This window comes from Lagopus muta, chromosome 2 (assembly GCF_023343835.1).
Source record: "Lagopus muta isolate bLagMut1 chromosome 2, bLagMut1 primary, whole genome shotgun sequence".
Taxonomy (NCBI): domain Eukaryota; kingdom Metazoa; phylum Chordata; class Aves; order Galliformes; family Phasianidae; genus Lagopus; species Lagopus muta.
Genome location: NC_064434.1, coordinates 1,600,692 through 1,614,013, shown reverse-complemented (window position 1 = coordinate 1,614,013; position 13,322 = coordinate 1,600,692). Strand labels below are relative to the sequence as shown.

General features: G+C 51.3%; 1 protein-coding gene across 2 annotated transcripts in view; it reads left to right on the top strand.

Moving 5' to 3' along the window:
• Positions 1 to 13,322, top strand: part of RUNX2 (RUNX family transcription factor 2) — a 151,327-nt gene that overhangs the window by 60,250 nt on the left and 77,755 nt on the right. For both annotated transcript variants that reach the window (XM_048935348.1, XM_048935347.1), the window contains 2 exons: positions 3,765 to 4,048; positions 10,198 to 10,354. In XM_048935348.1, the coding sequence (XP_048791305.1) occupies positions 3,765 to 4,048; positions 10,198 to 10,354 (441 nt within the window). The remainder of the gene's footprint in view (positions 1 to 3,764; positions 4,049 to 10,197; positions 10,355 to 13,322) is intronic.

Here is a 13,322-nt window from a genome sequence, read left to right as displayed (position 1 = left end):
CGTGGAGCTGAAGGTGTTTGTTAAGACCCAATCTGCAACGCAAGCACATTTCTTTTTTCACCAACCTCCTACCATTCTCTTAACATCTTAAAATATGACCCGTTTTGCAACCGGGGCCGCAATTCCGAGAAGTTGTGCAGTGAAAGCCGAGCAGAGCCGAGCAGCGGGGTTGCTCTCCGCTTCAGCCAAACCCGAGTTCCAGATCCTATATATCATAACAGCAATCGCTTGCACTAAAACATCCCATCCAGCTTCCACGCAGCTCCATAAACCTTCCCGGTGCTTTTATTAATTTGTCCATAACTGTTGAAATAAAACTCCTAACGCCGTGAGCTGTTCCAGGCTGCGCTCAGTTCCCACTCACTGTGTAAATGTTGAGCAGAGAGGCATTTTTGCTCGCAGACTGAAAATCAGCTGTGCCAGATAACCTGAGCCTTCGTCAGGGCGTTCAGCGGAAAGTTTTATTTCGGCATTATAAATAACCATGGACTATTTTAAGTGACCTTAGAATCACAGAATGGCCTGGGATGCAAAGGCCCACGGCGCTCCTCCAGTCCCAACCCCTGCTGTGTGCAGGTCGCCAACCAGCAGCCCAGGCTGCCCAGAGCCACATCCAGCCTGGCCTTGAATGCCTGCAGGGATGGGGCATCCACAGCCTCCTTGGGCAACCTGTGCCAGTGCTTGCAGAAATACAGAAATATAAACCTTACCCCGGTAGCTTCCAATAACTTATTTTGGTTGATTCTGATTTTTTATTTTACTTTAGCAGGAAGAGAGGTAACAGTAAAACTTTTTAGTATATAAGTAATTAAAACTGCAAACGTATCTTCTGGTTGGAAATGAAATAAATCACGGCCGCCGGGCACACGTAGCAGCTGGCTGTAAGGGAGCCTCTCGCCTTCCTCCGAGCACCTTCGCAGTGGAATGCATTTCCCCTTCGGCCAAAGGGGGGAGAAACGCGGCCATGAGCGTCCTACCCAAATCTATTTTCTTACTGCAACTGCGGTAAAGCAGCGCTTCCGAGCGCCCGTGTGCGGAGTAGGGCTCGTCGTTCAGGAGCGCAGGGCGAGCTCCGGTGGGGATACCCGCCGGGTGGGAACCTTCCGCATCCACCGACAGGAGAACGACTACTAAAAAAGCGATAAAAATAAAAGGAGAAAGGAGAGAGGGAGAAAGCCGGCAGCTCGCCGGGTCTGGGGCTGCCGCTCCCCACGGCGGCCGTGGGAAAGGAAAAGGAAGGTTCGAAGGTACGGAGCCGGCTCCGGCGCCGCGCTGCGCGGAGCGAGAGCTCTCCCCTGCGCCCGAGCCGCACATCTCCGCGCCGCCCCGCTCTGCCCATCCGCCGCGCTCCGAGCCGGGACCCCGGGGGGGGGCGAAGGAGGACCTGAGGGGGGGGAGGCGAAGGGGGACCCGGGGGCTGCTCCTCCGCTCCCCCCCCCCCCCCGCGTTCTTCCCCGTAGGGCTGCCGTGCTCCGCGCGGGGTCCGGACGGAGCGGGGCCGGCCGGTGTTTAGCGGCTGAGCCGAGCTCCGTAACAGCTGTGCGAAAAGGGTGAGCGGCCCAAAACCCCCCCGACACCCCCGCAGCCGGACGGGCCGCCGCCGGGCCGGGCTGCACGCAGGCGGCAGTGGGAGGGAACGGGAGGAGAGGGGGGAGCGGCGGGGGGAGCCTTAGAAATTAGCGGGCGGGCTGTGATAGGCCGCTGTCTGCTCGGGGGGGCGGCGACACTTTGTTACCATTGGGTATGTAAATTGTTTTTAATAAGATCTGCCCTTTTCTTCCTTTTTTTTTTTTTGTTCTTTCTTTTTTTTTTTCTTTTTTTTTTTTTTTAAGGGAGAAAACAACCCCGTCTGCCTTTACCTTAGCAGTCTTGGGGGGGGGGGTTTATAACTCTCATTCATTCAAGGAAATGTTTTAGGCGTTTTAGACTAGCGGAGTCTTAGCACAAACCCTTGGGCACCAGCTCGCTCCTCGCGCTATAGATATATTTTTGCAAACAAGACTTTCCTATTTCTTAAACTATATATATATATATATATATAAATCAAACAAACAAACAAACCCAAAAGTGTTAATGGAAAAATCCCGGAGCGCAACGCAGCGCATCGCCAACCGGACCCCCCCCCGGCCCGGCCCGGCCCCCTCCCCGCGGCTGCGGGCGGCACCAGGCGAGGGCTCTCCTCCTGGGGGGGGGGCTGTGGGGGGTGAGGGGGGGGGGATGCACATTGTTGTATTTATTTTGAAGGCTGCAGAAGGCAGAGGAGCGCAGCACCACGTGCTGCTGACTCTCATCAGCATAATGATGGCCCCAGCCGGAGAGCCCTGTATATATAAACCACAAACCCCTAATCATTAGAAGTCCCAGCCTCCAAAAAACCACATTCAGGACAAAAAAACTGCGGCGTTTTTTTTTTTTTTTTTTTTTCTTCTCTATTTTTTTTCGTGTGTGTGTTGGTTGTTTTTTTTTTTTTTTTAATCCCTTCTCGGCTCCTTCATCTTCCCGACCTCAACTTCTCGGCACCCGAAAGAAGTTTTGTTGTTGTTTTTGCCTTTTTATTATTTTTCATTCTTTAACAACGCAATTTTCTGAGAGCCTAAACTAACTCCGACAAAGCGACACTTTAGTGATTTTTTTATCTATGTAGATACATAGATTTTTTTTTAATTTTTTTTATTTTTTATTTTTTTGCTGCTGCTGTTCGTCGAGGGCGGGAAAAAAAAAAAGAAAAAAAAAAAAAAAAAGAAAAAAAAATCCAAAAAGAACGCAACAAAAAGAGCGATTTCAGTTACCCGGTTCAGCTCCCCGGACTCGGATCCAGCAGCGACTCAATTAAAAGGACCGGACCGCACCGAAGCTGCCTTTCCCCACCATTTACTCGGGCACAGTTTCGGAATCAGCCCGCAGAGGGCTGCTCTGGGGTGCCTTTTCCCCTCATTTTCCCCCTTCCTGACGATGCTGCCCGCTCTCCGCTCGCTGGGAAGCCGGCTGCCGGACTCGCCCTGAGCCCCGATCGTCCCCACGGGCCGCGCCCGGCGCTCAGCCCCGCACCGCTCCTCGCACCGCAGCCCCCGGCACGGCGCTTCGGCTTCGCTCTTTTTTTGCTTTGCCGTTTGTTTGGCCGGAGGAGGAAGACTTCTTCGGAGGAAATCGGGACGTTTCCCCTTCGCTCTTTGCGAGCGACGCTCCTCTTGAAGCGGCGAGCGCAGCCGGCTGCCTTCGACCCCTCTTAAAGCCCGAAAAGCGGACGGGGAAGGAGAGGAAGAAAAAAAGGAGAGAAAGTCGTGCGGCGCTGAGGGAAGAAGCGGCGGTTGGAAGGGGGGAAGGACGGACGGACGGACGGACGGCAGGAGGAGAAGCGGAGCCGGGCGCGGACGCACGGCGGGACGGTGCCGCTGCGGCGGGCGTTGCTGAGGGCAGCGCAGCCCCGCGCTTTGAGCAAACGAACGGCAACAGACTGAGATTTGGGGCTTTTTTTTTTTTTTTTTTTTTTTTTTGCTATTTTGGTGTTTTTTTCCTGCTGTTTTTTTTTTCCGACAGATTTTTTTTTGCCCCCCTCGCCCCCCCCTCCCGCCACTCTTCTTTTTTTTTATTACAGACCCTCCGCTTTTTCATTTTCGCTATTTTGTTTTTAATACTTCTTTTTTTCCCCCACAACCCCCACCCCTCACTACACGCCTCCTCCAGCGATCCCCCCGCCGCTCCCCCCCCGCCCCCCCGCCCCCCAATTCGCTAACTTGTGGCTGTTGTGATGCGTATTCCCGTAGATCCCAGCACCAGCCGGAGGTTCAGCCCCCCCTCCAGCAGCCTGCAGCCCGGCAAGATGAGCGAGGTCAGCCCGGTCGTAGTGGCCCAACAGCAGCAGCAACAGCAACAGCAACAACAGCAAGAAGCCGCCGTGCCCCGGCTGCGGCCGCACGATAACCGCACCATGGTGGAGATCATCGCCGACCACCCGGCCGAGTTGGTCCGCACCGACAGCCCCAACTTCCTGTGCTCCGTGCTGCCCTCGCACTGGCGCTGCAATAAGACCCTCCCGGTGGCCTTCAAGGTGAGCGCTCTCTCCCCGCGCTGACAGCGGCCGCTCGCCCCCCCTCGCCCCAACTCACCCACCCCACCTCCGCCCCGCAGGCGTTGCGGTGTTCGCCCCCCCCCCCCCCCCCCCCCCCCGGCCCGCAATGCCCGCCGTGCCGTGCCGTGCCGTGCCCCCTCCCCGCGCTGCAGTGTTTGCTTCATCCCGCGGTTCCCCCCGTGCCCACCCCCCCTCCGTAGTACATCCCGCACCCCCAGTGCCGCATCGACTTCTGTGCCCCTCTCATCTCGCCGTTCCTTTTGTGCCCCCCCCCCTCCCCGTCCTTTACTGAGCTCTGTGCCCGCACATCTTGCACTCAATTCTGTGCAGCCCCGTCCTACAGTGCCTTCTGTGCCCCCCCCCCCGCAACGACTCCTGTGTTCCCCCCCCCCCCCCGTCCCCTACCCCGTGCTGCAATAACTTCTGTGCCCCCCTCTTGTTTTGCACGGTCTTCTGCTGCAATGCCTCATCCTGCACTGACTTCTGTGCCCCCCTATCTTACAAAACTTCCTGTGTACCCCGGTCTTTCGTTGACTCCTGTGCCCCCTCCACCCACCCCCCAATCTTACAGCGTGTATTCCCTTATCCTGCAATGAGTTCTGCGCCCTCTCTGTCCTATACTGATTTCTGTGCCCCCCCATCCTCCAATAGCTCCTGTGCCTGTGCCTCATCTTGCCTTGAGTCTTTTGCCCTTCCATCCTACAGTGACTTCTGTGCCCCCTGCAGTGCCTCCTGTGCCCCCCCTCCCCACCCCGTGCTACATTGCCTCCTGTGCCCTCCATCCTGCACTGATTTCTGTGCTCCCCCTGCACTCCCTCTGCTCGGTATGTGTGTCCCAAGGCTCTGTAGGGTCTTCTGTGCCCCCCTCTGTGCTCCAGTGCCAACTGTGCCCCCCACCCCAGTCTGGCAGTGCCTCGCATACCCCCGTCTTTCTGTCTGCCATGCCCCCGCATCCCACTGTATTTCCTGAGCCCTCTCTGCCTTGCAGTGTCCCCTGTCCCCACTCTGCCCCACAAAACATTTGCAGACCCTCTCGTGCCCCCCCCCCCATCCTGCATAGCATGCTGTGCCCCCCCACCTCACTGTGCCACGGTGTGTGCTGTGCCCCAAACCCTCCCAGCCTCCGGGATCAATCTTGTTATTTCCACTCCCCTAATGCATAGCCCCCTCTGGGTTCCCCCCATCCCTGTGCCACCCCCACAGCACCCCCCTGAGCATCTTAGTGACTTTTATTTTAAAAAAAAGTTCTCTTATAACAAGATTCATCCACCCACAATTGCTCAGTACAAGGGTGCAGAATGGGTGCCCCCTCCAAACCTTCCCTTACGGGCAACCCCAGAATCCCAGCCTCGTGTCCTGGCTCCTGGAGTTGGAGGGGGCACACAGGGGTTTGCAGCAGGGGTTGGGATCCTCGTGGGGGTTCCACTCACTTTTCCTGGCCCAGGGGTGAGGAAGCCTCTGCAGGGGGGCTGAGGGGGGGGGGGGCACAGAAGCACACCGCGAGCGCCGCTTCTCATTTTCTGTCTCCATCCCCGCGGCGTGCTGATGAGAGGAAAGCATTTCTTAAAAACTGCAATAGCAGCACGGTGTGTGTGCTGTGTTCTGCAGCCCTCCGTCCTCCCCGCAGCATCGCACGGCCGCACAGAGCCCCCAGCCACGTCTTTGGCTGGGGAAGGCCGGCAGCACCTGCCTGCAGTGGCTCACGGGCAGAGCTGGGAGCAGCCCTACGTCCCAATGCTGCCACAGTGTCCCCTTAGGTTGCGTTTCCTGCGTGTCTTTGTTTTGTCAGGGCAAAAATGGGTAAAAATGGCTAAAAGAGCTGATTTGGGTGTGCCTGGCCATAAAGGCGATGTGCGGGTGGCACTTTGCTGTCGGAGGGAGCAGGGATGCAGGCAGAGGGGGAGAGACCTGATGGATCTGGGGCTGCAGTTACCCCGTGTGGGGCCTGCCTCGTGCTTGGGTGGAGATAGCAGAAAGTGAGGTGTCTTCTGCCACTGGGCCTGCGGGGTGCCACCAGGTTATGAGGTGCCTCCAGTGCATGAAACTCAGGTCAGAGCTCAGCTCTGGTTCCTGGGGTGAGGAGGAGTCTCCCAGGATTGCAGTTGTAATTCGTTCACTTGTAGATGAGCTCGGTGTTGTAGTTACTTCCTATAGAAGCAATACGAGGGCTTCGTGTTATTGCCTCTGTACTTCTGCTTCCGTTTGAAAAGCCTGAGTGTGCCCCTGCCTTGCAGCCATCCAAAGCAGGCAGTCCCAGCTCACAGCAGAAAGGCAGAGAGCTCAGCTAGATAGTATTTAGGATGTTACTCCAGTACGTGTGATAAAAGGGTTTACAGTGAGTGAGAGCACATCCCAAAGAGTTTGTGCTCATACATGCTGATATTTGGGTTGTGCGTGGGGCTGCAGGCAGGCAGTAGGATGCAGTAGGTTTGTTGATGTGCTGAGTTGTCCCTTCAGCTCTGAGCTTTCACACACAGCATGCAAGATGCTCTTCTTAAAACATGCCGTGTATGGATGCCCTTATTTCCTGCTGGAGGCTGAAAGGGCCACGCTGTGTGCAATCAAGGCAGAAGGTGTGAGCACGAAGCAAAAGTACCATTCAACAACAGGTACTAAGACTTTCTGCTTAGCAAAATGATGGTTGGAACCCATCAGACAGGTTTTAAAATTGTATCTCGTTTGTCAGTGCAGCTTTCCTGCAGCTGCCCGATGTTTTCAGACCCAAGAAGCTGCAATGAAACACTTGATGTGATACAGCAGAATGGGAATTATCTCTAAAAAAACTGAAAAAAAGACAGATTTGGGCTATAGGAATCTCAGCTAGGCAGAAACTTGAAAGTAAAATGGCTCACAGACAACAGTTTTTGAAGTTTTATTGGCAATAAATAATATGTTGATGATAATGTTTTGAGTGGTGCGTTAAGTGTGTCATAATTCTCTCGCAGAGCTCTCCAGTTAAAAAGTACTCTGGATATAGCACTGTTTTAATTTAAAAAAGAAAGAAGTTAGATATAAATCACACGCAGGGAAGGAAGTGTGTAATAAACAGCGCTGGGTTTGATTATAATTTTGTGAAATAATGTTGGCTAAGTGTCACATTTGAATTTTAAGTATTAATATTTACACACTACGGGGAGGGAGTCTGCGTGGGACTCACAGACCAGTTGGTAAGGTTGGCTGTGCAAACTGCATCTGCTGGTATTGCTCTGACCACTCTGCAGTGCACAGGCAGCAGAGAAATGGGCCTTGTGCACCCAATCCTATTTCCTTTGTGATGTGTGGTAGCCTTTTGTTGGCTACAGCCATCAGGATTTGGCTCTCTGTTGACCTTGAGTTCTTTCTGAAGGCCACGAGGACCCACCTGGCTGGGTGTTGGGCTGGCTGTAAGGATGCAGTGCTCTGCTGGGTGTTGGGGTGGCTGTAAGGATGCAGTGCCCTGCTGGCTGTTGGGCTGGCTGTAAGGATGCAGTGCTCTGCTGGGTGTTGGGCTGGCTGTAAGGATGCAGTGCCCTGCTGGGTGTTGGGGTGGCTCTAAGGATGCAGTGCTCTGCTGGGTGTTGGGGTGGCTGTAAGGATGCAGTGCCCTGCTGGGTGTTGGGGTGGCTGCTGGCTGTGGTTCCGGATGACGCTGTTAAAAGCAGAGCACTGCAGTGGGCAGAAGGAAGGCAGAAGAGCAGCCGTGAGGTGTGAGACCTCTCCCAGTAGCACAGCAGTAGTTCAGGGGCTGTCAGCATTTCCACTCCAAACCCCAGTTTTCAGAGTTTATAACTCAGCTGTTTTAAATAGCTTCAAGCTGCAACCTGCTGTATAAACTGCCAGCCCAGATGTATATTTTTAAACAAATAATAATAATAAAAAAAAGAAGTCGTGCAAATCAGTTTTTCTGGTTTAAGTTATAGAACATTATAATATTTTTAATAGTATCAGATGCTCTGTTGGCAGTATCTCCAGAAAAGACATTTTCAAGTCCCAGAGAGCTGAGATTCAGAGGCTTTTTGAATTCACTGCTTTGCAAGAAGAGTTCTTGGAGCAGTAGATATCAGCATCTGTGCAACAGGTACTGCAGCTTCATTCAGAACAAGTTTTTTGCTATGCAGAAGGTTGCAGTGCCTGCTCCTGTGCAGCGTTTCTCTCACTTCCAGCATAGGAGACATAGTGTGGCCGTTTCCAATCTCACCAGACTGAAACCAGGCAAATGGGTCTCCTAACCAGATGGGAATCGTGCAAAGAGATGCATGGCTGTCTTCAACCTGTAAGAGCTGGTTTGGTTTTATTCTGTGCCCTCCGACGAGCTTTCGTGCCTTTTGGGGCTTTGGTTAAAGATAGAAGAATGTAGTTTTATTCGTCCAAACGTGTGGGTGGCTTCATGTGGGGAGTAAACGCCATGAAATGGAGGAGATATTTGTGTTTGAAGAGTAGGTAACAGACCTGCGCTGTGCCTGCGTTAATCTTTATGCTTTTGCTTTGCTCTTATTCACTTTGCTGTGCACTTACAGTCCCTTTTCTACAAATATTTAAGTAATTTCTGATGGATGCGTGGCATAACGTTTCCAAATCAAAGTTTATGCAGTCTTTCCATGCAGAAAGTTACACTTTAAAATTCCCCAAGCAGTCTGTATTTCTTTGGGTTTCGAACACACGATGCAGCTTTGTTCTGGGCAGTGCTGTCACAGTAACCTTCTGGTGATTCTTGGCTGTAAGGTCTGAAAGTGTAACAGTGACAAACGTTTTACCCAGCAGCGTAGTGAGGAGCTTTTGGTATGATTGGAGTTTCTTTCATCAGCCGAAGCTTTGTCTTTTCAGCCCTGATCTCAGCTCGCCTCTCGCAGTGATCTGAGCACAGACCTTGCATCAGCTGCAGTGCAGGGCTGCACTTATTGCAGTGGCACACGCAGGGATGCCCTGGCAAAACGTGCAGAGCCAAACAGCGCTGACAGGAGGAAAGGCTGGGAAGGAAACCTGTCAGAAGTAATGGGGTGTGTGTGAGCAGAGGGCCTTTTTGGAGGATGTCAGTCCTGCCCGGTGCCCGGTGAGGGGTGCTGCGCTGCCGGGCAGCAGGAGGGAACAGGAGGGAGTGGGGCTGCAGAGGGGCTGCAGTGGTTGTGCTGCCTCTTCCACGGCCCCACTGGACTTGTGTACCCTTTTTTTTTGCATTTCTGGAGTTCAAGGGATTCTTGTTTGTTTGTTGGTTTGTTTCTCACTGTGGAGAAAGCATAGGTTGCAATTTCCCGGGGTGCTGACGTGCGTCCCGAGGCTGCCTGGAGACATCGTGCTCTGTCATAAGCTGAGATGGGAGCACGTTGCAGGCAGCTCCCTGTGTTAGGCTTTGAGCCAGTATCCATTTACCAGGGGTGTGAGTTCAGCAGCTGATTAGCTGTGATCTGACAGCTCCCTTTGCAGCCTGTGGAGCCGGCTGCTGCCACAGCCAGGCGAGCTGGGGGCTGCTCACTACACTGCCCAGAGCATCTCCTGCTCCTGGGTCCCTTCAGACTGCAGCCCTTCCATGCAGATGCAGAAATTGGTGGCGGAATTCCCGTTTGAGTTTGGGGTGCTGTTACCATCAGCATAACCCATTTCATATGGCATTTCAGCTTCGCTTTGTACTTTCTCTTAAGTGAGATGAGCTCTCTTTTTCGGCAATGCAGCTTGTTGTAAATACTTTCAGATTTTGTATGCTTTTGTCATCGATTTTTATTGTTGTAAAGGAATGCTTCACAGCACACTGGGCCGTTCTCCATATATGCACCAGGCTGGATGTGGCTCTGGGCAGCCTGGTCTGCTGGTTGGCAGCCCTGCACATAGCAGGGAGTTGGAACTGGATGAGCACTGTGGTCCTTTGCAACCCAGGCCATTCTGTGATTCTACAATATATATTCAGAACTCCTTTTTATTTAATGAATATCACAGTGCAACCTTCAATCATTAGTTTATGGGAAAGACGTTTGTAAGTAAGTCTTATGATAAAATGTAATGCTTGTGTCAGGAGATGGTCTGAATGAAGAATAGGAAAAGCCACAGCTGCAGCTCCCCCACCTCGGAATTGGTGTGGGGACTGGGTGCTGTGTGGGTTTGCAAGGAAATGCAGAGCACTGTGTCACGAGCCGTGCTTTCTTGTCCCCTCCTCACAGGTGGTGGCCTTAGGAGAAGTGCCCGATGGGACTGTGGTCACCGTGATGGCTGGGAACGACGAGAACTATTCGGCAGAGCTGCGAAACGCTTCTGCTGTGATGAAGAACCAGGTGGCCAGATTCAATGACCTGCGATTCGTGGGCAGAAGTGGCAGAGGTAGGTGGCTGCTTTGTGTGTGGGCGCAGCGGGGTGAAGGGAAGGCCTGGATATCAGCCTCGTTTCACAAGGAAACGCAGATTTGTGTGCCGATAAATCGCTGTCTGCCTTTCACGGATGCCTGTTTTATTTGCAAACTTGCCAGCCCAGAGAGGTGTTCTCTCTTGCAAAGCTTTCCTGCCACGTCTTTGTTCATTTTTGGAACGCCGGTTTTGAAAAATGATTCACAGAATACCTTGGTTCCCCATTTTAATCACGCAGCAGAGGCGGAAGGAAACGAGGATATTCGTGATGGTTTTCTTACAGTCAGACAGTGCATCTCAGGCCGCAGTAACAAGAGATGAAGGATTCCTTTCAGCAGTGCCGCTTCTGCTGGAGTTGTTGCAGGAGAGCTAGAATTAAAGGAGCGTTGCATATCACATGTGTTTTAGGTTATGGTCTTTAAAAGCTCACAGCTATTGGTGGAAAGCCTTCTGGTGCTTCCCTGCCCTTTGTGTATGACCCGCAGACAGAAACCTCGCTGTTGTTGTTAGTAACCTGCCTGGCTTTTGTGAATTGATGGTAAGCTTTGGATGGAAGGAAATTCAACCTTTACTTTAAATGTCAGGGAGGGCGACTTCTAATTTTTTGGGAGATTTAGAGTGCTGTCATTGTCTTCCAGCTGTTCAGGAGCATCCTGTAACCTGGGAAGCACACATAGAAAGCTTTTGTTACCACCGAGAGCTTGGAAATAACATAAGATTCTTGTAGCTGCCCTGAAATTTGAGGTAGTGATTGTAATGGCCACTTGAGGGAAGCTGGCACTTCAGTCTCCAGTGCAGGAATGCTCAGAGGGATCTGTTGTATCAATCAGCCATCGATTCAGCCTCAGTGTTTGTGCGTTACGTATTTGCAGTAATTATTTGTTTTAAACTGGCCCTGCGTGGAGGGAAAGGAAGAAATAAAGGCAGAACTGCGTGTGTGGAGAATCAGTAATAAAGCTAATTTACAGTCAGACACTTTTAAGAGCAGCTGTACATCTCAGGGCTATTTCTCCCTCAAAAATACTAACCAAACGTGTGACAGAGGCCAGGATGGTTTCGGTCAGCTGGCATGCTTTTACAATTACTGCTGTTTTGTGAAAGTGATTCCATCAGTGTGGCTTACAGCGGCTATTTTTTGTATTAGTGACTTGGCCAACAGCTCTCTTTATCATTTTACATCTTGAAAATTATTGGTAATAAAGGGTAACTTGAAAACAGAATAACTACTGCAGAGGCAGTTCAGTATAAATATGGCCTTCGCTGCCCTTTGGGATGCGGTGCTGCCTTCCTCTTCCATTTGTCTTGCTTCCTTTGGAAAAACCAGCCTGCTTTGTTACTGTGCTGATGGATGAGGTCTGAAGGTTCCCTGGCTCGGTCGCTAGCAGTGCCTTACAGAAAGAGTTCAGCAGTGTGTGACTGCTTCAGCAGTGCTGAAAAGAGCCGAGATGTGATGTACAACCTCAGATCTGCGGATTTCATTTCAAATGTATGATATATGCTTTTTTATTAGACCGTAGGAAATGAACTGAAGGGCCTGAGAACTCGGGAGGTGTAGATGTGGACACATACAAACACAAAGCCTCTGAATTTGGGCACCAGTAGTTCAACCTATATTCGTATCTAGTAGATCTGGAATAGAGTTTTTCTCTGATCAGTCTGGGTAGAATCTATGGAAAAGCGATAGTGTACTTTTCAAGCCCTCAACATATTTATTTAAGAGACTTCAAAGCAAAACAAAGGGTGTGCACTGTTTTACTATATTGGCTTTCTGAGTTTTGGCTAGTTTCCCAAATAGCAATTTTTATATTTAAAAAAAAAAAAAAAAGAAAAAAAAAAAAGAAAAAAAAAAAGGAAGAAAAAAGACAGACTTAACTGCTTGCAGACTTTTCACGCATGGAAGATGAAGAAAGCTTCTTTTGATGAAGTGTAATTATGTCCAAACAGAGCTGACCCCCTCCCCCTATATTTCTTATGATCTTAACGGAAGAAAGTAGAGCTTTGCCTTTGAAGCAGCCGGGACTCGGTGGAGGATCTGAAATGCTGCATTCTGCTGCCAGAGGCGGGATGGAGAAATTGGTCCAGACTTGTCTCCCAGACTCAGAACAGAGAGGGGGAGAGAGAGAGGAAAGGAGAAAGAGTTATCATTACTGATAGGTTTTTATAACTCTCCTTAAAATAGCAGGAAAGAAAGCAGTAGCTGCAAAGAGAAGTGAGAAAGCTACTTACAGAGGCAGATATGGTGGGTACAAGACCTGAAGTAAAACAGGAAAAATAAAGTAAGAAAGAAATCATTTTTCGGTGGCAAGAAACTAATCCACACCTGTTCCTGCCTTCAGATTTACATCTTTCTAAACAGCTTGCTCTTTGATCTCTGTATCTCTCAGTTTGATTGTGAGGGCTGAATCATCAGCTTACCGCTTCACCTTCTCTCCCACGTTCTCTCCCTGCTTCCCATGGCTCAGTGCAGGAACTGGATTCATACCCATGTTAGTGCTGCTCGCCTGACAGGAGCCCTGACTTCACGTTTTTGTTTGCGTAATTTCTCTTAAATACCTTTCTGGATTCTTAAGAATAAGTAACCAGAGCTCTTTATATGCATGCAGAAGTTGTTTGTCTGTGGTTTAGAGGCAGGAGCTCACTTTTACAAGGCTGAGCCGCAGTGCAAGGGCAGAATTCCTGTCTTTCGTGAGCACGGGATCATAGAATCATAGGATCATAGAATCCCAGCATGGCCTGGGTTGCAAAAGCCCCACAGCGCTCCTCCAGTTCCAACCCCCTGCTGTGTGCAGGTCGCCAACCAGCAGCCCAGGCTGCCCAGAGCCACATCCAGCCTGGCCTTGAATGCCTGCAGGGATGGGGCATCCACAGCCTCCTTGGGCAACCTGTTCCAATCACCTTCATTTTGTTGTCCCCCACTGCTCTAATCACACTGGGACCTGACTGAA